The sequence below is a fragment of the Sinohyriopsis cumingii genome, chromosome 12 (assembly GCF_028554795.1).
Source record: "Sinohyriopsis cumingii isolate HCF-2022 chromosome 12, ASM2855479v2, whole genome shotgun sequence".
Taxonomy (NCBI): domain Eukaryota; kingdom Metazoa; phylum Mollusca; class Bivalvia; order Unionida; family Unionidae; genus Sinohyriopsis; species Sinohyriopsis cumingii.
In genome coordinates, this window is record NC_142972.1 from 897,120 (window position 1) to 920,647 (window position 23,528).

The following is a 23,528-nucleotide window of genomic DNA, read 5'->3' on the forward strand; positions in this document are numbered from 1 at the left end:
TAGACCTTAGAATATATCGTCAATTATGCCTCTCTGACAGTTACCTAAAAGTCATCATTAGTTGGTACAAATGGATTTTTCATGGTGAGCATATGAGATGGAAAAGTCTTGAGCAATCCTGCATCACACACTACTGAAAAGTTTACATTTTAGCTCACTTAAATTTTCTCTAACAATGTTCATTGTTCCAAGTAGAACTGTTATAACTTATTCAAGCTATATTCACCAATATCTGGAGATATGCATCTGTAATAAATATTTGTAACAAAGTATGAGAATGCATCAATGTTTTTCAGTGATACATTTGAACTGAGCAACAACCACGATCAACAAACCAAGAAATAAAATTATTCACATCTCTCAGGCAGAAGTAGTGTATAATCATAATCTGCCAAAAGATTTTACAATTTTTAAATCTGCCAAATATTTTTTCCAACCATACTGATTCAGTAGACATATCACCAGAATGGACAGAAACAGACCAGAAGGTTAAAATTGATTTGATACAGCTTTTTAGTAGCTAAATTTATATTGGTTTAGTTAACTGTACACCCTTTATTGTCTTCCTTTTGATGAAATTTCTTACTGGAGCTAAGAAAATGATGTTGCACACATAAAAAACAGAGGCACACTTCTACTCATTATTGTTTTTATTATACTTCTCCATTCCAGCCCGTTCTTATGATCTTGTCCCCCCACATACTGTTTGTCTTGTTTATGATATGTATCTAAATTTCTCACTTACTTTTCCTACTACTATACAAATGTTCTGTGAATATGCATATCAGTGTGAAACACAATGGGGAGACTAAATCCAAGATTGAAAACCTCTACATTTCTGGATGTATTCTGCTTGGATTCCATATTTCTGCACAAAACTCAAGAGTTCAGGACTCTCTGTACTAATTCAGTTCCCACTGTAAACCTGTGCAAACACCATGATATTAAAATTCAGTAACTTAAAATTTTGAGTGCTCATGATCAAATTTGTATCAGTATAGACATATCTATGATGACAGCTTTTGTGAAAAGAAAACCGTAACAGCCGCACCATTTTCTGGATCTATACAAATTTGAAATGTGTGCTTTCAATACTGCACCAGAGAGTCAGCTGCTGATTTCAGTAACGAGTTGTCCAAACTCGGGTCTGTAAAGGGATGGAAATTATGTTAATAAAACAATGTCCCTCACTTTTTTCAGTTACAAGTAGGACAAGCTCTCAAAAGATTGTTTTTACTAAAATCTTACTTTCATTATCAACAATCAGGGACAGTCAAACCCATATATATACTCTATTTTATCTTCACTGATTTATAGTATGGTTCTCATTCTTTCACATCTGTAGTAATGTGAGTCCTTTAACAACTCTCAATGGTTGTAAGCCTTTTTCGACCATGCTGAATGGACACACTGTAAGATAATGTTCAAGTAACAGAAATACCATGGGATAACCAGAGACCAATAAAATCGAAGTCAATTTATCTCCCCTGCCAGGATTTCAGGACTTACTCTAAGTTTTGTGTTTATGTGTTCTCCAATGAGAAAGTATTGGCGATGGGAATGACCATTGTTAAATATCTCCCTAACGCTTAATTATCTGTCACTCTTTCTTACTGTTCCACTCTGTTACGGCTCTAATGAAATCAAAATTCTCGAAGAGATGTCATCTCTAGTTGTATAGTGATTATTACTGTGGTGTCATTGGGCATGGTCACGTGGTTGTAGTGGGGTCTTGGTTGGGATGGCATAAAGACCATCGGCTTACTCCATATTTGACAGCTAATTATGATGTTGTCAAAAGAATTTAAAAATTTCTAACAATTCAGTTGGACTCTGATACTTGATTCATAGCCAATGAACATGTTCTAAAACTGATGTGTTTATTTTGTTCCTCCATCACATTCAAGATTTGGATATACCAAAGGTGAAATTGGTACAGTTGCATCCTAAACTACTATCGTGGCTACTTCAAATGTTATTTAATGTGAGACTTTAATGCAAGAACTCATAGCTTCAGTGATTTTGGGTTAAAAAAAATAATTTATTCTCAAACAACTCAATTTGGTGCAGATTACATAGTTTTTTAATGATACGGTGAGAATTCTTGATGTGTAAAAATTGCACAAGAAATGAACAACATCAGATCAGAAAATTACTTCCACTGGGAAAATACTGATAGGAATATACAGAAATAATGATATTATTATTTAAGTAGAATATGTAGTAACAATACAAGCGCTAGTTCTACAACTTTGTGAAATACATCCTGTACAACTATTCTGTTGTTTCTAACAACACTCTAATATGGCAATAATTTCTGTCCACTTTTTACTTTAGTCCCTGCTAATTAATAGGTTTAGATTTTACAACACTAAGCACATTTTACCTTTTGACAATAACACACCATTACAAATGTTTAGATTGCAAGAAAATAGCAGTTACAATTTTATTAAAAGTACTGGTACCAGTAAGACTAAAGGAGATGGTAAAAAAAAATAATCAGGATGAACAGATTAGTAGTGTAGTAAAGAATCCATACATCAGAATGACATCAATTATTTTTTCATCAATTTCATCATTAGTTAATGATACTGCTTAAAAATGTATTGTACTAGATAATAGACTTTTTTAGTTATCCATTTAGCAATACAAATACCAAATGATGGCTTGGAACTAAGTGCCAAAAGGTCTGCAGAAAATACCACCATCATCAAAATATACACAGGAAGAACTGAACACAAACAGGACAAATAGTATCCATCTTGCTTTGAGTTTACACAGATCAGTCAGTCTCTTATGTTTAATGTCATTTAATTTTTGCACATAGAAAGCATGTACTTTATTTGGTCATACATCTGCATGATATAAAAGTTTGTTTCTTTATTCTTTTGTTGCCACAGTGGTTCTGCCAACTAGAGATCTACACACACTTAATTATATTGTATGGGGATTCACAGTGGTTCTGCCAACTAGAGATCTACACACACTTAATTATATTGTATGGGGATTCTCTGATGTTCCCTATGAGCATTAATCTGTTAACTGTTGCTGAATTTAATATGATCCTCCTCCTCGGTGTACAAATATTATCCTGTGCTGTGAACTTTCATTGCCTGCTTAATGAAACGCATATGCATAACTAGCTTGAACAAGTTACTGTTCTTTATGGTTGTGCAATTTTCAACATCTCACATGTATGGCCCCATGGGTATTCTCTCTTGGATATCTCTGTTCCAAAAAGAAAAGTTGTGAACCAGAGGTCTCATTAGGATCTTAAAACTAAGAGTCCATGGCTCCCATTTTGGTAAAAATATGAGTCCCACCAGGAAAAATTGCAGTCCCCACTCAGAAAACTATGCAAATTATAAAAACTATTAGTTGCCATAGAGTTTAATTTCTACATTCTTTATAACACTGACATAGCTCTTGCTTGTCCACCAGAGTAAGTCTGAATTTTTTTGATCCAAGGAAGGTCTTATTCAAAGCACAAAGCTAGGCATCACACACTTTCTTACACTTGGCTACTGTCCCATCCAAACTATCAGTTCTAGCAACTTTAGCAGTCTCCTGAATCTCATTACAATCTTCGTCAGTTTCCTGTTGAACCCCAAAATACTCATTCAAGTCCAAGTCTCAACATGTCATGATTCCGAGGTCACATGCACTGCTTATTCCGTTACACTCAGAAATGAACACAATAATGAAAGCTAAAGTTGTTTATTTGATGTACTGTTATAAGGGACCACATGTACATCTCTGGGTATTTCTGCCTCTGAATTCAAGCACTGTAAATATCAGTAGATTTTCCCACCCAGCTGCCAGTCAAAGCCTTTGATCTTGCTGCACAGCTATTGCAGCATGTTCTTTTGATGTACTCTTATAATGGTGACGACGGGGGGGGGAGGGCTTTCAGCCACTAAATTGTGTCATTGTAAATATCAGCAAAGCTAACTGATCAACACATTTTCCCACTATCCAGGTGACTGAATCAGGACTGGCAAGTCTTTGATTTTACCGCCCACCTAAATATAAAAAAATTGGCGTCCAAATACGCGTGATTATAAGCGTTTCCGAGACCTCTGTCAGTTTTCACTAACATGAAATCTGCCAAACATTCATTTCCTTGAACCAGTGCTTTGCTGCCTCTTATGCCAGATTTTTCTCTTCCATAATGCTGTATTAGGGTTTAAAGTCCAACATTCCCATAGTCTGCTTGTTCAGACATGGGTATTTTGAATAAATATAACCAGCATATTGTCCATCCAACATGTACATCGGACTCGCACTCAACATCAATTTTAGGCTCAAAATCACACACTGGTATTTCCAGTGACATTTTCCTAATGTTCAACAGACCGATACACATGAAATTCATTGTCATCATAGCTATCACCAGCCAGTATTTGCCGACTGAAAACGTCGTCTGAAGACAAACCATGTTGTGATTTAACCATTTTGGTTTCCTGTGTGGTCCTTACTGGAAACACGAATCTGTAAAACTTCCACGATGAAAGTAAGGCTAAAACTCCATAAAATGCTTGTTCCAGGACCAATGAACCAATCAAATTTAGTTTAACAGCCATTCATGTTGAACCGAAGCATCCAGATATCTGGATGTCGCATCAAGTGCTGTGAGACAGCTGCAGCAGTGCGAATTACATTGTGAAATGCATTTTTAAAGTTAAAAGTTTAATAAAAATTGCATACTGCACACAACACATTTTTTATATCCACGATGTTGACATAATTTGCTGAACGTGTATCACTGCTTTAAAAGTACGCAAATTCATACAAATTACGTGTACTCGCGTGTACTGGCATCATTTTCTGACCCAATGTTTTATTCATGTTAGACCACCAGCGATTTCTCATTTTGTTAACACAACCCACAACATAAGTGATTTTCCTAACCAACCTTCCACTGTCAGAATCAAAACAGTTCGAAACACAACCTCCTACAGAAGTTTTTTTGAAGTGCTTTCCCTGGGCGGGGGATATATGTTTTACTGGAACAGCCCTTATTGCTTAGGTTCCACAGCAAATGATTTCTGCTTAAGCCATATCGTTGCTTGAGGTTCCACAGCCAATTATTTCTGCTAAGTTTAATTGAAATTTCCAAATAAGTTTAATCAAACTATCAATCATCCTGGAGATGAAATAAAACATCTTTTTCCACATGGTTGCTATGGAAACCACTTTTGCTACAGGTATATTTCAAAACATAATTCTGGAAGAACATAATTTATGAAACATTTGCACAAAGTCTGACAATTTAGTTGGTCTGAAACCACAATGGTGATCAATAGCCAGCATGGAAACAAATCTGGTGGAACTTGTTATTCAATTGCCATGTTCAATGAAACTTTGCTAAGCCATTCAAGAGAAACTGAAAATACATTTTCCACATGGTTGCTAAGAAAGTCACATCACTACTTGTGGAGTCATCATAAACAAAAATCTGACAGTGCATAACCTAAGAAATACTCCTATCTGGTTTGAACAAAACTGACTGAAGAGGTAATAAAAAACGGGTTTCCATACAATTTTGTTATGGAAACCACAAAACTGCCATGGAAGCCATCATGTATGTCCTATTTAAAACTCAATTATGTTTAATCAAAACTGACAGAACCATTGAAAAAAAGAAGCTGAAATAGGTTTTGAATCAGAATTGCTAAAGAAGCCACACCATTGATAGCAGAACCATCCCCTAGACACAATTCTGAAAAGGCATATGTTATGAAACATTCCTGACAAGTTTATTCAGAACAGGCTCTACTGTTCTAAGCTGAAAACTGGTTTTCTCTATGGATGGCATGGAAGCCATAGGATTCGTACGGATGACACCCTAGATAAAATTTTCAAACAGCATGTTCTGAGAAACAATTCCTATCATGTTTTATAAGAAATGGCTCAATCGTTCTGGAGATTAGGTGAAAATAGTTTCCCACCAAGTGCCATGGAAGCCTTAACATTGCCATGGGATCCATAACAATCATAATTATGACAAAGAGCATGTCAAAATAGATATTACTACAAAGTTTGATCAAAACTGGCTCAGCTATTCTAAAGAAGAAGTCCAAGTTAAAAATATGTTTTCCACATAGTTGTTAGAGAAGCCACCCAATTTTTAGGGAAACCACCACAGACATTTATAAAGTATATTCCAAGAAATACCCATGCCTAGTTTGATTAAAATCAGTTAAAGATGTTCCAGAGAATAATCTGAAAATAGGTTTTCTACTTGGTTATCATGCTGTTGCTGGAGGAAACCCTAGACACAATTTAAATAAAGCCAGTCCAATGAAACAGTGTTATTAAGTTTAACCAAAATTGGCTAAGATGTTCTGGAGACTTTGAAAATATATGGTTGCTATGGAAGCCAGATCTTTACTAGGGCAATGTTAATACAACACGTGCTCCCACCAATATGATGCAGGGAGCCATGTTGGCTTAGTAATAAAATTACTGGACTTGTGACAATAAGGGTTTGGGTTCCAGTCTAACCATCTAATCTGCCTGGATTGGCTACTGTGTTGAGTTCTTGTGCAAGATACTTTACTCATATCAGCATGAAATAACCTTCAAGTGTTTTTGTGCCATAAAAATACCATGCCAACATGATGGATTCATACACACCGGCAGTTCAAACAGGGGAGATAACTTTGTAAATTTTGTTGGAAAATGGTGAAAATTGAACTTGACCTAGATTTTCTTAATTCCTCCAGTCCTTCCAAAGTACAAAACCAAAATCATGACAGATGTATACAGGCAACACTATAAGACTCCTCGATGAATATATCTGGGGCATAAACAATTGCTGAAAATGTAATTCATTCATATCAACACTTGATTATATTGGAAACTCATAAATTTTGTCCTACCTGTATTCCAATTTTTTGTTTGTGTTTACCTGTGCTTTCTTGTCAAGAATGTCCAGTATCTCCATGAGGTAGTTCCATGCCTCATCTCGTCCCGTGGTGTCCTGGTTACTGCTATTACTAGGCAGGGACAGCTGGACCAGGCTGTGGAACAACTGGCTGCATTGATTCAATCAATACTTTAATCACTAGTTAACCTTTATTGTGGCAGTGAATGTTAGCAAAAGGTCATTTGGAGCTAAATCATTTCCAGTTATAGCAAAAATTTGGTAAATTTTCTCAATGCTTATTACTACAAGACTAACAACATCAACTACTACTACAAAAACAACTTTACTTAAACCTAACTCATTTTGTTAGAAACCACCCTTCATTTGGGCGTATTTTTTGCATACAGGTATATAACTACTTCAATTTTCTTATATCAATGCCAAGTTAATATTTACAGTGTACTGAAACCATACTGATACAGACTTTGTGCATTTTATATTTTTCCAGCCAATCTGACCAGACAATCCATAAGTTCTATGTATTTTTAACCTGAATTACTGACAAGAAGCAAAGGATTGTAACATGTGACATTTAAATTGGTTAATGGAGAAACTGTGATGGGCCTACAATACGTACCATGCAAGACAAATTATGCTCTGCAGTTCTGCAAACATGAGCATACAAAACAGCACAACAAAAAGCTGAAATAATTGGAAACATCTTATTGATAAATCTGAGAAACAATAATCATCTGAGGTGACTGAAATTTATCAACCATAGAGAGTAGAATCTTGGGGAAACAAGCAGGTAATCTTGAGTTTGAAACTTAAACAACACTGTATTTATAAGCAAGTGTAACAATGGATGCAAACCTATGATATATACAAAAACATTAAGTGTTTATTTATAGATATCATAGTTACCTAGTAAAAGCTAACTCACTAAACTTTGCTGCCAAGTGCTGAACACGTAATGCTGACAATGGCACAATAGTTTATAAAACAAGTGCCAGTGTTTATAGTTTTTTGCCTTTGTTAGTAATTCTCTTAAGCAAAAATTTTTTTAACTGGGAACATACTTATGCATTATATACACAACTTTGTCTTTTTTTGTAGTTATTTGCTAACGTATTCCTGCACAGTTGGTGTTGCATGATTTATTGAGAACTTTTTTATATTGTCTGACAAGTTGCAATAAATGTGCATTCTAACAGTCCTGAATGGAAAAACGGCTCTAATTTTAATACAGTACTGAAATTTATCTACTCAAACAGGTAACATCTTTCTATTCTGTTTAACCCATTTTATCCTGAATACAACTACGGTCATAATACCTCATTCTATCCTGAATATGCCTGTGGTCGTAGTATCCCATTTTATCCTGAATACGTTTACGGTCGTACTCTACTATGCATGTGTGTAGTGTCTCTAGAAACGTGTTATACATCACAAATATTTGTGTACTTCTTCAATAACACAGGAAATGGTTAAAGCATGTATGTGCAGTGAAATTTTAAGAAATTGTGGTTGGAAAAGAAATTGTTGGCTTGAAAATCGATCGATAAAATGATGGATGACAACTCAGATGTAAACATGGATGTTGATAGCGAGGGTAGTGACACTGAAGTTGATGATCTGGATGATTCTGATGATAATATTGACTTAAATGATGGGTTAGAATTGAATCAAGTTGATGAAAGAGATGATGCATGGATTCATGCACTTTTCGACAGTGATTCAGAGAATGAAGCTGACTTTGAAGGCTTTCAAGAGAAATGGGTCCGGGATGTTCTTTCACCTTGGTTGCAAACACGATTAAATTGATAGACGGGGCAACTATTCAACACCCAGAAGAAGCCGATGCACAACATTACTTTGAGTTACTTTGGGATGATTTAAGCTGGAAAAAACTTGCTGCTGAAACAAACCATTACGCTGAACAGGAGCGTATAAAAAATCCCCCCTGCTGCTGTATGATGCTCCATTTTACCACAATGTATTTAGAATTGCTTCTCAGGGATCAGGCACTGCAGTTGAAATTGGTAAACAGGATAAAATGGGTTAATGTTAAATTTACTCAAACAGCTAACATATTTCTGTTCTGCTTAATGTTAAATTTACTCAAAGAAATAACAGATTTTGATTCTGTTTAATGTTAAATTGCACATCAGATTTATGTACAATAAGATGGGACTTGTCCAGTTCTACTTCCTGTACCAAAGCATACTAAATATGATTTTAACACTAAAGAACAGTTCTCTGCAAAGAACTGTATTGCCCATTAAATTTTCTGGTTCTAAATATAGATTAGACATAGTATATTGGCAATGTTAACACCTGAAACACAACTGGACACACCTATGGGGTAATAAAAGTAATTTTACTTGCATCTTGACCACATAAAGAAATTTACATAAATGAAAATGTCACTCTGTATCCATCAACAACCAGACTAAATGGACACATTACATGTATAGTTGTCACATCACATACCTGCATTTGGAATAGTCAGGTGGATCAGCCTGCAGATTCTTGCGAATGGCAATTTTTAGCACTCTTACACACAGACTTTTGTTGTTGCATGAAGCCTCCATTGACAGTGCTAAATGTATGAAACTCAAAATGTCATTTTGAAGGTGGAAAGTATAAATTAATCATCACAAAACAAACAATCCACTAACCAGTTTGACTGCCAGCTAGGTATGAATTGGTACATAACTGGGTGGCCATACAAGAACAAGCAGGCAAAATGAAAGAATTAACTAAATAAAATAAACAAAGTCAAGTTATTGTAACTTCAGTATTTACCGTCCAATTTTCATGAAATTTCCACATTTTATCAGTTTTTTCTCAATCACTGTAAACATTTCAAAAGCAAAATGCTGGTTATAAAAAAACAGACATGCAAATACTGCTCACAATGCTTTTGTTAATGAAGTCCAAAAAGTTCAGAAATGTGTCAAACATACTTGCCTTGACATGGTATGTCACACACTGAAAACTTCATTTTATTCTCCCAAACCTTCAGACATGACTGTGTTTATAAAAACATGATTTCCAATAAATCTAATTAAAAAAGGTTAATAAATGAGAGACCTTTCTTAACACCAAAACATATACTTGTAAACTGTAGCTCATGTAAACTGCAAATGGTCAAGATTAGCATTCCTTCATACATAATCATTAATGCATATGAAATGCTATCACCTCTGGTCTCTTTATACAGTTAACAGTCTTAGAGGTGATTAAAAGGTAACAGTTGTAAGAGATAAACTATCACCATTCTACTGATTAGTGTTGCTCTTTAAGCATTATTGAGGGAAATCCAGATGTGCCAATCCTAAAAAATATCTTCTTAGTCAATGGTTTTCAGTATGTTAGGCCGATTTTCAGTATGGTTTAGCAAAATATTAAGTCCTGGAAGTTTCAATAACTTATTGTTAATTTTCTTGTTTTAACAAATACTATACAACTACCATTGTAACTTTTACATGGCACTGGTATGGATGATCTGTATTTTGAGGGTTGCCTTTGCAAAAAATGAAAACACCCTCTCACAACCTGCATTTGCATGTCAAATAACAAGCATTGCTTTCATAATACTGGACATTGCAGCAAGTGAGAGGTCCAAGAGAGACAGATCTCTTGGTTTGTCAGTTTATGCCACGAGTTACTTCTTTATCTGTATACATATTGTTTATTCTGATGCACCTGACATTATACTATTTTTCTAGGTATTTTAAATTATAGTATTTTATTGGATCTCCTTAGTTCAAATAAACAAGATAAAATTAAATACTGATTTTACTGTTGTCTTTAAAATTTTCTCCTTCTTGATTCAACAGCTAATGACAAATTGTTAAGGAAGTACCTCGTGGTCTGCCCCTCTAAAACTGTCGAAGGATCACTCAAGAACTTCCCTATTCCACAGACCTGTTGTTCCAGAACCTTTGGCCCCTTACACTGCATTGTCCATTATTTATTATGTGTAAATGTGCAATGTGAATGTGTGTTGCTTTACAATTGTCATAGCCTGACTTGTTCCAGTCCTTTTAATTTGTGACATCAATCTACCAAATCTGACTGGTACAGTAATTTTTAATTTGTGACATCAATCTACCAAATCTGACTGGTACAGTAATTTTTAGAGTAATAAACATAGTTATGGAATTTAAATTTCATAAATGTATTTATCTACTTCTTGAGTTTGGTCTTAAAATGTGAAATCGAAATAAATTTTACTGTGGTTCAAAACTGTTAATATGTAAACTATCAACTGCTGATAAGATTCTTAAATAGCTCTACTAAAAAAAATGAAAGTATACATTTTCACCTAAGTGGAGACCATCTACACTGTTTCACTACATAGAAGACACAAACGGACTAGTAATTTAATATTATTATTAATATTTTGGTTATTCTGTTTCTTGTGTGTGTGTGTGCGCACATGCATGTGGCTATTTGGTGTGATATGTGAAATGACAAGTTTACTTAAAATGCAGAGATAAATAAAACAATTAAGGTAAATTAAATCTCAGACAATTATGCATTTGGAATGTAGAGTATTAGATCTAGTCAAGCCTTCCTGGGCTTTTTATATTCTTATGAAATAGCCTCAAGATGAAAACAATGACCAGAATCAAGTTTTGAGCAAAGGGAAGTCAACTGCTAAAAAGGCTATGTTGTAAAATGTAAACTTTACAAACATCTGACATACCAGCAAGAGCTTCAAACATTTTGGGGTCTGAGTTAGGCATGGTGAAAGCTCTCTCGAGGATGTTTTCTACCCTGGGGTCCTTCAACTTTATACGAGCCTCAAACTCATACAGTAGCAGCAACTTCTCTGTATCTTTACCTTTACTATCTGTACAATAATTAATAACGCAATATCAACAGATGTATCTAACTCATAATATGTTTTCAGATATTTCAAAATAAAAAATTATATATTTTCTGATGTTTCAAAATAAAAAATTTCTTGTGAGCAATTACTTCTTCAGCATGAAAATGTCAGGATTCACAATATTTTGGTTTTTGTTAATATGATGAACATGAGCATCAAACAGTAAGAAATGATTCCAGAGGTTACTGTATCCTGCCCTATAAACATCTTGGAAATTGATTTAAATGCCGCAGTGAATCATTTAATGCCCAATATGTTTCAGCCATATTAGTGCTTAAGAATTCTTACTTATACACATGTAAGCAGCTCATCCCAAAAAGCAATGGTTCAAATAAACCTTAAACTTTTGTACACCAGATGTACAGAAATGGTGTAGTTGTTTGATTATTCTGTGCTTCTAGTGTACTAAAAGATGGAATGCATTCCTAGATCACAACTCAAACCAAGTAGTGCACATTATGTAATGAATGTTTTTTTATTAAGTCAAATTTTGACTGAAACATAATGAAAGTGGACACAGAGTCCATATATTTGAGCATCAGTTTGTACTTCGATTCAGAAAGTTAACTAATATAACTATTTTATGCATAAAAAATATTTTCAGAAATCAAAGTTCCATGACCTAATCAAAGAATATGCTTTATATACTTTGTTAATTTTAAGACCTTAACATACCTTTAACATACGAGATAGCAATTCTGAATAAAGAAGTTTAATAACCTATGGATCAAGTTAGTGATCTGCGCAAGCAGTGTAATCTTGAACTATATATATAGAACTATAAATATATATACCTAAAAAGGAAATGATTGTGTTTCCCTTAAAAAATGTCCAAAAATTATAGCAACAGACAGTGTTTTTGTAACAAACTAGATTTAGAAAATTTTAAATAATGCCAAAAGAACTTGTGCCTCAGAAATTACTCCAATACTTCAATATACCATTAGGGCCTAAGGCCAATGTCTGGGCTGATCCACACAGCTGTTTGCAGTTGCCCACATGGTCCAAAGACTCCTCAAGGGCCATCCTCTGATAAATCAGAAAGTAACATTCATATGTAAATGAGAGACATTGTTAACATTCTACATAGATCTATAATCTGGTATCTCAAGATACATTTTAAAATTATAACTGATTACGCTAAGAAAATAATGGCAATGGTCAAATGGTTAAAAACCTTCCTTCATAAACATCCAATGTACCATCTGATCCTTATTATTATACCGATGATTTAATGAAAAATTTTGTGATACCCTGTCTCTCTGCCTGTCCATCCATCCATCTATCTGTCTGTAACTCTATCTTGTCCTAAACTGCTTGATGAAATGTCACAAAGTTTGTCCACATTGGGATTTGCCATGCTGAGCCATGGAATTAACTTAAGTTCATATTCTGTTAACCCATTTTATCCTGAATACGACTGCAGTCATAATACCTCATTCTATGCTGAATACGCCTGCAGTTGTAGTATCCCATTTTATCCGGAATACGACTACAGTCATACTCTACTACATATGTGTGTAGCGTCTCTAGAAACATGTGTTATACATCACAAATATATGTGTACTTCTTCACCTACACAGGAAATGGTTAAAGCACACATGCGCAGTGAAATTTAAACAAAAAACACGGTTGGAAAAGAAATTGTTGACTTGAAAATCGATTGATAAAATGATGGACGACAACTCTGATGTAAACATGGCTGTTGATAGCGAGGGTAGCGACACTGAAGTTGACGATTTGGATGACTTGATGATAATATTGACTTAAATGATGGGTTAGAATTCAATAAAGTTGATGAAAGAGATGATGCCTGGCTTCATGCACTTTTCGACAGCGATTCGAAAAAAATGGGTCCGGAATGATTTTTCACTTCGGTTGCAGCCAAGATTTAAATTGACAGAAGGAGCAACACCCAGGAGAAGCCAATGCAAAACATTATTTTGAGTTACTTTGGGATGATTTAATCTGGAAAAACTTGTTGATGAAACAAATCGTTATGTTGAAAGATTTCTAGGATTACTTTGTGACAAGTTTTCATGAGAAACTGCACGCTGAAGTACATGTTCCAGAATGTGAAGTAAACAAATTGTTCCTTGTGTCATGTCCAAATTTAGTAAAATAATTATAACTTTTGAACTACAGTGCTAGAAACTTCAAATTTGGACCAAAATACTAGAAATTGAATTATCTTTATTTTATTCACATAATATTACGAGCATTTCATTCATTTTCATGGACAAAAGATTCACTGAACATCATGGTATGTTTTTTATTTTTTTTTCTTCTTTCAAGTCATATTTCAAAATAAAGTTGTGAGCATGTACATTGGTAAATAATAATAAAACATATATCACTGTGTTGCTAATTTTATTACCTTTTCAGAGATATATAGTTTTATATACTTTATAAAAGAAATAACATTGTTACAACATTTTTAGTAAACATGGTGAAGGTAGTCACAATTTCAGCAGCTGCTGCTGTATGATGCTCCGTTTTACCAAAATGTATTTAGAATTGCTACTCAGGAATCAGGCACTGCAGTTGAAACTGGTAAACAGGATGACCCTTGACCTATTGATCGCAATTTCAATAGGCTTCCTACTTACTTCAAGTACATGCCATCTATAAAGTTTAATCTTGGACTGAAATGCAGAAATAAACCATTTGTGTTCTTCCAGTCTCCTTGACCTTTTGAACCCAAAATCAATAGGCTTTTTTCCTTACCAAAAGTGAAGCCATTGTGCATCAGTGGTTAATGTGCCGGCTCCAAAAGGTGTAGGTTCCAATCCTACCATCAGATGAGCCTGGGTCCACCAATGTGGTATGTCCTTGGCAAGGCACTTTACTCCATTGCCTCAGCACTAAATAACCTACTTGTGCCGCATTGCCTTAAATCACCAGACCACACTAAACAATACCCAAAGTGTAAGCTATCTACAAATTTATACTGTGTACATCTGTGATGCAGAACTAATGTTAATGTGCAGAAACCATTTTCTTCTTTCAGTCACATTAACCATGGCATTAAATGATTAACCACAAACTGATAGGCTTCTACCTTGTCCCAAACACAAGCTATTAACAATGTATGGCAATGGTGGCAAACTGGAGTTAGTGAGCAGAAACAAAATAGGGAATAGATGGAAGGTCATCATAACATTAAACACTCCACAATAGAGTGGGCATAAAAATACATTGGATCATAATGACAAAACCACATGCCAACAATGCCTTCCTAGTTTCAAGGCAATTCCTAATGAAGAGTGTTGGACAAATTGTGCCTCACAGAAGCGAGTGACATTGCAGAAAGATGGACTGAGTATTGCAAAGAACTCTACAACCATCAGTCCACAGGAGACCTAGAGGTGCTTGAAGTTCCAAACTCCTCAAATGATGATGACTTCCCCATTCTCAAAGAAGAGGTGGAGTCAGCAATAAGAGCACTGAAGAATCGGAAGGCAGCTGGAGTAGACAACATCCCAGCTGAACTTATCAAGAATGGGGGAGAATCAGTGAAAGAGCTACTAACAAAAATCTGCAACAAGATCTGGCAGACAGGTGAATGACCAACACAATGGACCCAGTCACTGATTATAACACTTCCCAAAAAAGGCAATCTCCAGCTGTGCCAAAATTACAGAACTATCAGTTTGATCAGCCATGCTAGTAAGGTAATGCTGAAGACCATCTTGAACAGACTGAAACAACAAGCAGAAGAAATAATCGCTGAAGAACAAGCCGGGTTCTGGAGTGGAAGAAGCACAACAGAACAAATATTCAATCTCAGGGTTCTGTGCGAAAAGTACTCGCAACACCAACAAGACATCTATCATGTGTTCATAGATTTCAAAAAGGCCTTTGACAGAGTGTGGCATGAGGCATTGTGGGCCACAGTGAAGAAGTATAACATGGGTCAAAAGTTAACCAATACCATCAAGCAGCTGTACGCCAAGGCTACCAGTGCAGTAATTGCCCAAGGTGCTATGGGAGACTGGTTCCAGACAACAGTGGGAGTGCATCAAGGCTGTCTCCTGTCACCCACGCTTTTCAACATCTACTTAGAGCGCATCATGAGCGAAGCCCTGGAAAACCACTGTGGGACAGTCAGCATTGGAGGGCGTAACATCACCAACCTCCGCTTTGCAGACGACATTGACGGGCTGGCAGGCAGTGAACACGAGCTAGCCACCTTAGTGAAGAACCTGGATGAAACATCTTCCAGATTTGACATGGAGACAAGTGCTGAGAAGACAAAACTGATGACAAATAGTGGCAAACAAATCTCAGCCAAGATTAAAGTCAGAGGACATGAACTGGAAACAGTGAGCCAGTTCAAATATCTTGGTTCCATAATCACTGAAGAGGGATCAAGAGCAGAAATTTTGTCAAGAGCAGCACAAACAATGGCAGCTATGTCAAAGCTAAGACCCATCTGGAGAGACAAGAATATCTGTCTGAAAACTAAAATCAGACTATTGCGAGCTCTAGTCATCTCAGTCTTTTTGTACTCATGTGAGGCATGGACCCTGACAGCAGAATTACAACGAAGAATCCAGTCACTTGAAATGAGATGCTACAGAACCATCCTTGGCATCTCTTACATGGACCACATCACAAATGAAGAAGTGCGTAACACCATCAGGCGCGAAGTAGGCCAATATGAGGACCTCCTCACCACCGTCAAAAAGAGAAAACTGAAATGGTATGGCCATGTCACTAGAGCCAACAGTCTATCCATAACAGTCCTGCAGGGCAGCGTCCAGGGTGGCAGAAGGAGAGGTAGACAGAGAAAAAAGTGGACTGACAACATCACAGAATGGACCAGGAAAAGTTTTGCGGAGACACAGGCATTGGCACATGATCGAGACAAGTGGAGGGAACTGGTCAGATGTTCAGCAGCACAGTGCCTCAACGACCACACTAGGTCATGAGACAGATGACGATGATGATGATGATGATGATGATGATGATGAAACCCTGCTATAATACATTTCATTATAACATGAATTAAAATATCACATGATTATGGCATTGCTCCTGAAATTTTACAATAATATCATCTAAACATAAAATACATCCTTTGATTTAATAATCCTGCAAGATGTGTTGTATTCTTGAAAAAAAAGAAAAAAAATTGTTTTATCAATACGATTTTATCTGAACCATCAACAATAAACCCTTTGCATCTATCTTCCTGTGTACGAATCTTTGCATTAGTCCTGAGCAAACAACAGCCAACATATATTTTCCCATTCAACCAACATGCAAGCACCAAACAATGTGGCAGTCCAGAAAAAGGTTCCTCAAGATAATATATAAATTAATTGATTGACCTAATTCATATCTGCCATACAACAAAGTCACGTTTAAGAAACACAATTTTCAGAATTCTAAGGAAGAAAAACATATAATTACATAAATGGTAAGATGGACAGAGATAAACAACTACCAATCACAAATTGCTTAGCTGGCTGATAATAACTACAGTGATGCAATTACAGTGGGACAACCCATTTGTCTAATTTGCATAGGTAAAGGATACTAAGTGGAAGAACCCAAGTTAGGTAAATCATAGAGATGCCTACTGAAAAAGGAAATATAAAGCACATCATTGCCTTGAATAAGAATGCTGAAGCCATCTTTATAAAAAAATTATTATAAGGTTCATCATCAAACTGTGAAGAAATGAAAATGGTAACAGACTGACCCATTGTCAGATGAACAACATATTGATATAGGGGCCCAGAGTGGCCGAGTGGTCTAAAGCGCTCTCCGTTACAGATCACTGCCATCTCACCTCTGTCTGCGTGGGTTCGAGTCTCGGATTCAGCCAATGTGGGTATGTGAGAAAGCTTGCCAGTAGCTTCTCATGGGTCGGTGGTTCTTTACGAGGTTTTCCCGGGTTCTTCCTCCACCATTAATACTGGCTGAAAAATGGCGTTAAAACCATATAACAACAACAACAACATATTGATATAATACATTTCATCTTATAGCGGGTATATAAAAACTCAGTTGAGCATGATGGCAAAAATATATGCACATGTTCACCTTGTGTTAATAATGCATGCCAAATTTCAACACAGTCAATGGAAGATGTTGGAGCATTAGCACATACAAGAACTGTGGGACACACATATGTGTGTATAGGACATTGATGCTATAATCAATGGTGGGGTCAAAACAGAAATAAATAAATAGGCAGAAATACTGATATTAAAACACTTTTATCAGATCTATGCAGTGCAAAGTGATAGGTTATATACCTTCCTGCCCTCATCAGCTGTGGTTCTGGCAATCTGTAAACAAGCTGCAGCAGACATTAGCATACAGGTTCTCTGTCTGACCAAAGTGTCTTCATCTACTGGACACAATGATGTCAGCTAAAACACAAAGTAAAATGGTCAAAATGTTCTGATTCATACAAGTTAGCAACAATTCATTCCTGCTTCAAAAATACTCTACAGCAATTAAAACAATAAATTATGTATCCCAAGTGCTTTATTATTTTGCAGGATGTTTGATCCAGAATGAATAGTAATGCCAGCCATTACTAGTTTGTTATGTAAGAGTGATAACTAGAAAAAGGCTCAGAGTAAGAGTTTCTTTCAAATTTCCATTTATTTTACACTGTTTGTATTTGGGGCACTTCTTTTATTCTATAATTTCTTGATAAACCTTTTGGTTTACAATGGTGGAGTTATCTCCCATCAATAATATGGCAACTGTTTTCACACCTTCAGTTCTGAAGACCATATTTGATCTTTTTAAGTCTAAAAAGCATGCCTGCAAAAGTAAGGCAGAATTGATGTTTATTTACTGAAGAGCAAAAAGCTTGCCTGCAAATGTAAGGCAGAATTCATGTTAATTTATTTAACCAGGCAAAAGATCCATCAAAAATCAGTATTGAATCAATCGGTATGGTAATCACACTTTTCAACTTAAGAATTTCTGACATGATGATGATGATAGTATCCAAACAATGTTGCCTGAAACCATAATAATGTACTGTAATCTAATAAATACTTTAATAATAATAATAATAATAATAATAATAATAATAATAATAATTATTATTATTAAATAAATAACTGCTTCATGAGGTCACACAAAATACCATCATAAAATCACAAAGTAACTTATGGCAAAAGTGCATAAGAAGATGATTCTGATTAAGTCTGAATTAACTAAAATGTGTTATCCTAAAGTTTATAAAAAATATTCATTACTGGTGTGTTTTAATTTAGTACTTATGTCTGTTTTATTATAATAAAATATTAATATTATTTAACTTTTATGAAATTTTCTCTAATGCTATATTCTTGCAGTAGAATGATTGTAATTGTAGAACTAAAATCTCCATGAAAAACAGATCATTTAAACACTGTCATATCAAGTATATATATTTATACTGTTTATAATGAAACTTGTTCACTAACTTGAAACTTCTGCTAACAAAAGCTTATGATAGAAATAATTCATCCCATTCGTATACTGGCATACACAATAAATATGCATACATACTATTACTACTACTATTAATATTAATTATATTTCAGTGAACGAGTCAGTTCATTACCAATAAAAACTAATCTACCACTGAGTTACAGACAACAGACACACACACAGGCACACATCTATTCATTAAAATGCTATATTGCAGCATAAATTGCAAACAGGAAAGTGGTGTATAAAAGGGCCTCCAGTTATTCAGGAATTCATAAAAAATATGACATTATGGAAGGATGAGATACTTGGGGCTGATTAAATATCGTAAGAAAAGTTTTTCAAACAAGATCAACTGAATACTGAAAACTATATTTAACAGCTACTTGTCTTGCTTGGAAACTCTCAAATTTTGATCTATGAATAATCTTAAATTTGGGATACTAGCAAAGAATCTGTTATACATATTTTAACAGTTTGAACAAAGAGGAACAGAACCTTTTCCCAAGTATGAGCAATCCTTTGGAGTATTTCAATCTCTGGCATACTCCTTATGTATTCTTATTGATGTCTGTTCTATCCTCAATGTAAATAATGACATCATCTTAATTCTCTACTTCAGTGGTCAACAGTGCTTATAACACATGTCACTGCCCAACCTGCTTGCATAATATTCCCAATAAATGATCATTTATTCTTGGTATTAAAATAATTTCTGTAACTGTATCTGCTATTCATTTCATTTCCTAGTATTTACTTCAATGCAAGTCTAACAGGACTGTTACAATGGATGCTATTGCTTTGCTCTATTTAATTACAATTAAAACATGACAGTGTGGGGCATGCAAAAGCATCTAAGCTGGCTGATGATATCATTTTACCTGCATGGCTATTATAGGGTGTTGTTCAGCTTTTGTGCATAAAAGATGTGCTCTGTGGATTAAGTACAGATAGGTAACAGTTTCTGCCTATAGCTGTCCCAGAATACCCTGAGAATCAGAAACCAGTCTTCAACATATGCAGTGGCTCACACAGACCAGTCTGGGACTACAAATCACCACATATACATACCAGTAATAACTAGGGGATCAATCCCTTGATAGCTGTTACTAGAACTTGGAGCCATACATCATTTGGCCTCATACCATGTCTGCACTCCTGCCACAGCATCATTTTGACCTATGCCCAGTGTGACAATTTCTGGGTATGGTGATCTGTCTTCCTTGCATACTTAGACCCAGACCCAAAAAATGCATGTCTGGTTATGCCACTGACAGATTTGATAATTAAGTCTTCCATGATATCCAGAATCAGAATTATGAATGCAATGTATGCCAGTATTGGACCTTATTATTAAAGGTCCCAGCTAAGCCACAACCCAATATGGATTATGTTTATATCCCTTTTCCAGATACCAGGTACCAGGATTGAGACCCTAAGGTCAACCCTTAAAGACATCCAAGGATTGAGACCCTAAGGTCAACCCTTAAAGACATCCAAGAATTGAGACCCTAAGGTCCACCCTTAAAGACATCCAAGAAATACTCCTCATGGTCAGCTTAGAATCCCTAGATGCATGCCTTCATTCTCCCATTCACAGGTCTTCCTGGAAATTTCTGATGACTGCTCTCCTCAACTAAGCCTCCAGAGCACCTGTACATGCAAGATGTCCATCCCAACCCAGAAATTATGAACCTACATGCCTGGATCATATTAAACAAGCCACAGGAAGAACATTTATACAATCAAGTGGTGGACTGAATTGCTTGTGCCAGAAGGCCCACCACTTTGAATACCTATGAGTAAAATAGAGAGTTTTCCAAAAGCAGTGCAAGCAGAGTAACATCTCTCCTTGAAAAGCATCAGCACCAGGGCATCAATCTTCCTCCTATGCCCTTTCAACAAGAAGTTAGACCCAAATCATAATAAAGAGCTACACTACATTTTCCAATATGTATCACCATTTTTGAAGGAAGGACATAGGCCTGAACAAAGACTCCTTTGACCTTTAAGCAAATTTTTATTTGTCTCTACCAAAACTTTGGCCCTTTGTCAAATATGGAACCTACTATTGGGTTTTGACATCATTAACACTGGGCGACTGTCTAAAGCCTTACTGGTTTATATTTTGTAAATGACCTGGTTTCTTCTCACCCAAGTTATAGCAGGCAGAATCAGTGAAATTCAAGCCTTATTGGCAGAGAATAGCTATCTGCAGTTTTGTCAGGATATTTTGGGTTCTTTCTTAATGGTCTCTAGTTTCTGAAGACTGCATAGAACAAGCTCCTGCTCGTGGTTTCATTTTTAAACCACTAATTACATTGGACCCTTCTTCCGAGGGTATCTTCAGGACCCTGTCAGGGCATTACGGTGGAACCTGAAACCAATTAGAAGAGGAAGATACACCTGTTTTTACTATTCAAAGAAAGAAATGATGATATTTCCACACCTGACTCTTTCACTTGTATCTCTTTAATTATGCACTCAGAAGGTTATAAATTTGCCACCAGCATTCAAGCAAAACTGTTCCCTAGATGTGGGATATGTTTATTAAGCACTTTGGGATCGAAGTCTCTCAGACATAAAGGATCTTGTAAGTTGCAATTGAATATGTGTAAACTATTCCACTTTAGTTCATTCAAACCACTAAACAATAGTACAATGTTCTGGGTGTTCAAAGCTGAAATAAACTGCACATCATCTGAATTTGGAGTATGTACAAGGATATTTTTGGTAAAAATACTATCATGTTCCTGCCAAATAAACTCATACAAATATAAATCAAGTTCTGACTTGGTAGTCCTTGTACAAACTTACAATTTTGCAAGCTCAAACATATAACCATTAAAAAATTGTCTTATACTTCATTAATGAGATCCCAATGTTATGAGAGAAAGATACTCTAAAAGATTTTTAAAATTTCAATAAAGAAAATAACTGAAAATACTAAAAAGTCAGACTTTCGAGAAGCAAAACACAATTCAAACACTGTATTTCCTTGCTAAGCTGAGTCCAACTGAGCCACGGCACATACCCATGTCTGCCATTGCATAATGTGCCTGAAGATCTAGGTCTATGGAGTCTATTAAGAGAAATCAGCATTATTTTGAATATAACCTCATTTACATTCATCAGCTATTTTTGTTAACAGAAAACTACTGTCAACTTATAGGTGCAGCAAAGGCAACATGATTTTCAACTAAAAAACATGTAAAGTACATCAATCATCTCAGGTTCAGTCTGAGAAACTTCTGATCCAAAGGTCATGGCAGTCAATGACTTTGTGCATGACCTCATCTCAACATAATCTTTAAAGTTCTTTTTTCACATTTGAGAGCCATCAACTCTCCCACCATTGACAATACTCAATTAAAAATGACATGACGTCAGATAAATGAAATGATTACTTTCTTTCGTTTTTTTCCAGGCCTGTCCAAGTCTGAATATAATTGTTATACTTTTGTGCTGAAATTTTGCAATTTTAAGAGGCCAATTGCCCCTGACATCTTCAATGTGTTCTTTTGTTGGATGACTGTAACATTTGAGCAAAAGCCTGATCCTGTGGGTATTCTGCATTAACAACAGGGTAGATTCAAGCATTTCAAGTACCCGTGTGAAGTTAGTCTGGTTCCTGACCAACAACAATGATTCAATATGAAAACCCCCGATACAGAAGATAATGTAGGCTTACTTTTATTATACTGTATATGTACTGAAAACAATTGTAATTAAATCAGATTCATTTCTGAAAGAAAATAAGTTGATCACTTTCAATAATGGTTTATTATATGTTGCAATCTGTGCCTTGCATTGTTGTATTGTATCAGCAAGCATCAGCTGACCTTATTACAGTTCTTTTTCTTGCCGTCCCATAATATAATTTATATAAGCTGTTAAAAACCATTTTATTTAAAGTCAGAAGTGTCTGTCTTGCTTTGTTATTAGCACATAATCTCCACTCCTGATCATAATCAATTTGGCATGAACAGAAAATCAGAAGTGTCTGTCTTGCTTTGTTATTAGCAAATAATCTCCACTCCTTATCATAATCGATTTGGCATGAATAGAAAGTCAGACGTGTCTGTCTTGCTTTGTTATTAGTATCTGATCTCCACTCATCATAATCAATTTGGCATGAATAAAAAGTCAGACGTGTCTGTCTTGCTTTGTTATTAGCACGATTCCACTCCTGATCATAATCAATTGGCATGAATAGAAAGTCAGACGTGTCTGTCTTGCTTTGTTATTAGCACATGATCTCCACTCATCATCATAATTGATTTGGCATGAACAGAAAGTCAGAAG

At 35.5% G+C, this 23,528-nt stretch overlaps 1 protein-coding gene across 1 annotated transcript in view; it reads right to left on the reverse strand.

The window, feature by feature from the left end:
- LOC149785903 (testis-expressed protein 11-like) overlaps nt 1–23,528 on the reverse strand; it is a 138,938-nt gene that overhangs the window by 10,360 nt on the left and 105,050 nt on the right. The window contains exons 22-26 of the mRNA XM_089976115.1: nt 18,044–18,160; nt 12,716–12,803; nt 11,589–11,735; nt 9,365–9,473; nt 6,914–7,040 (exon numbers count right to left, since the gene is read on the reverse strand). Of these exons, the coding sequence (XP_089832241.1) occupies nt 6,914–7,040; nt 9,365–9,473; nt 11,589–11,735; nt 12,716–12,803; nt 18,044–18,160 (588 nt within the window). The remainder of the gene's footprint in view (nt 1–6,913; nt 7,041–9,364; nt 9,474–11,588; nt 11,736–12,715; nt 12,804–18,043; nt 18,161–23,528) is intronic.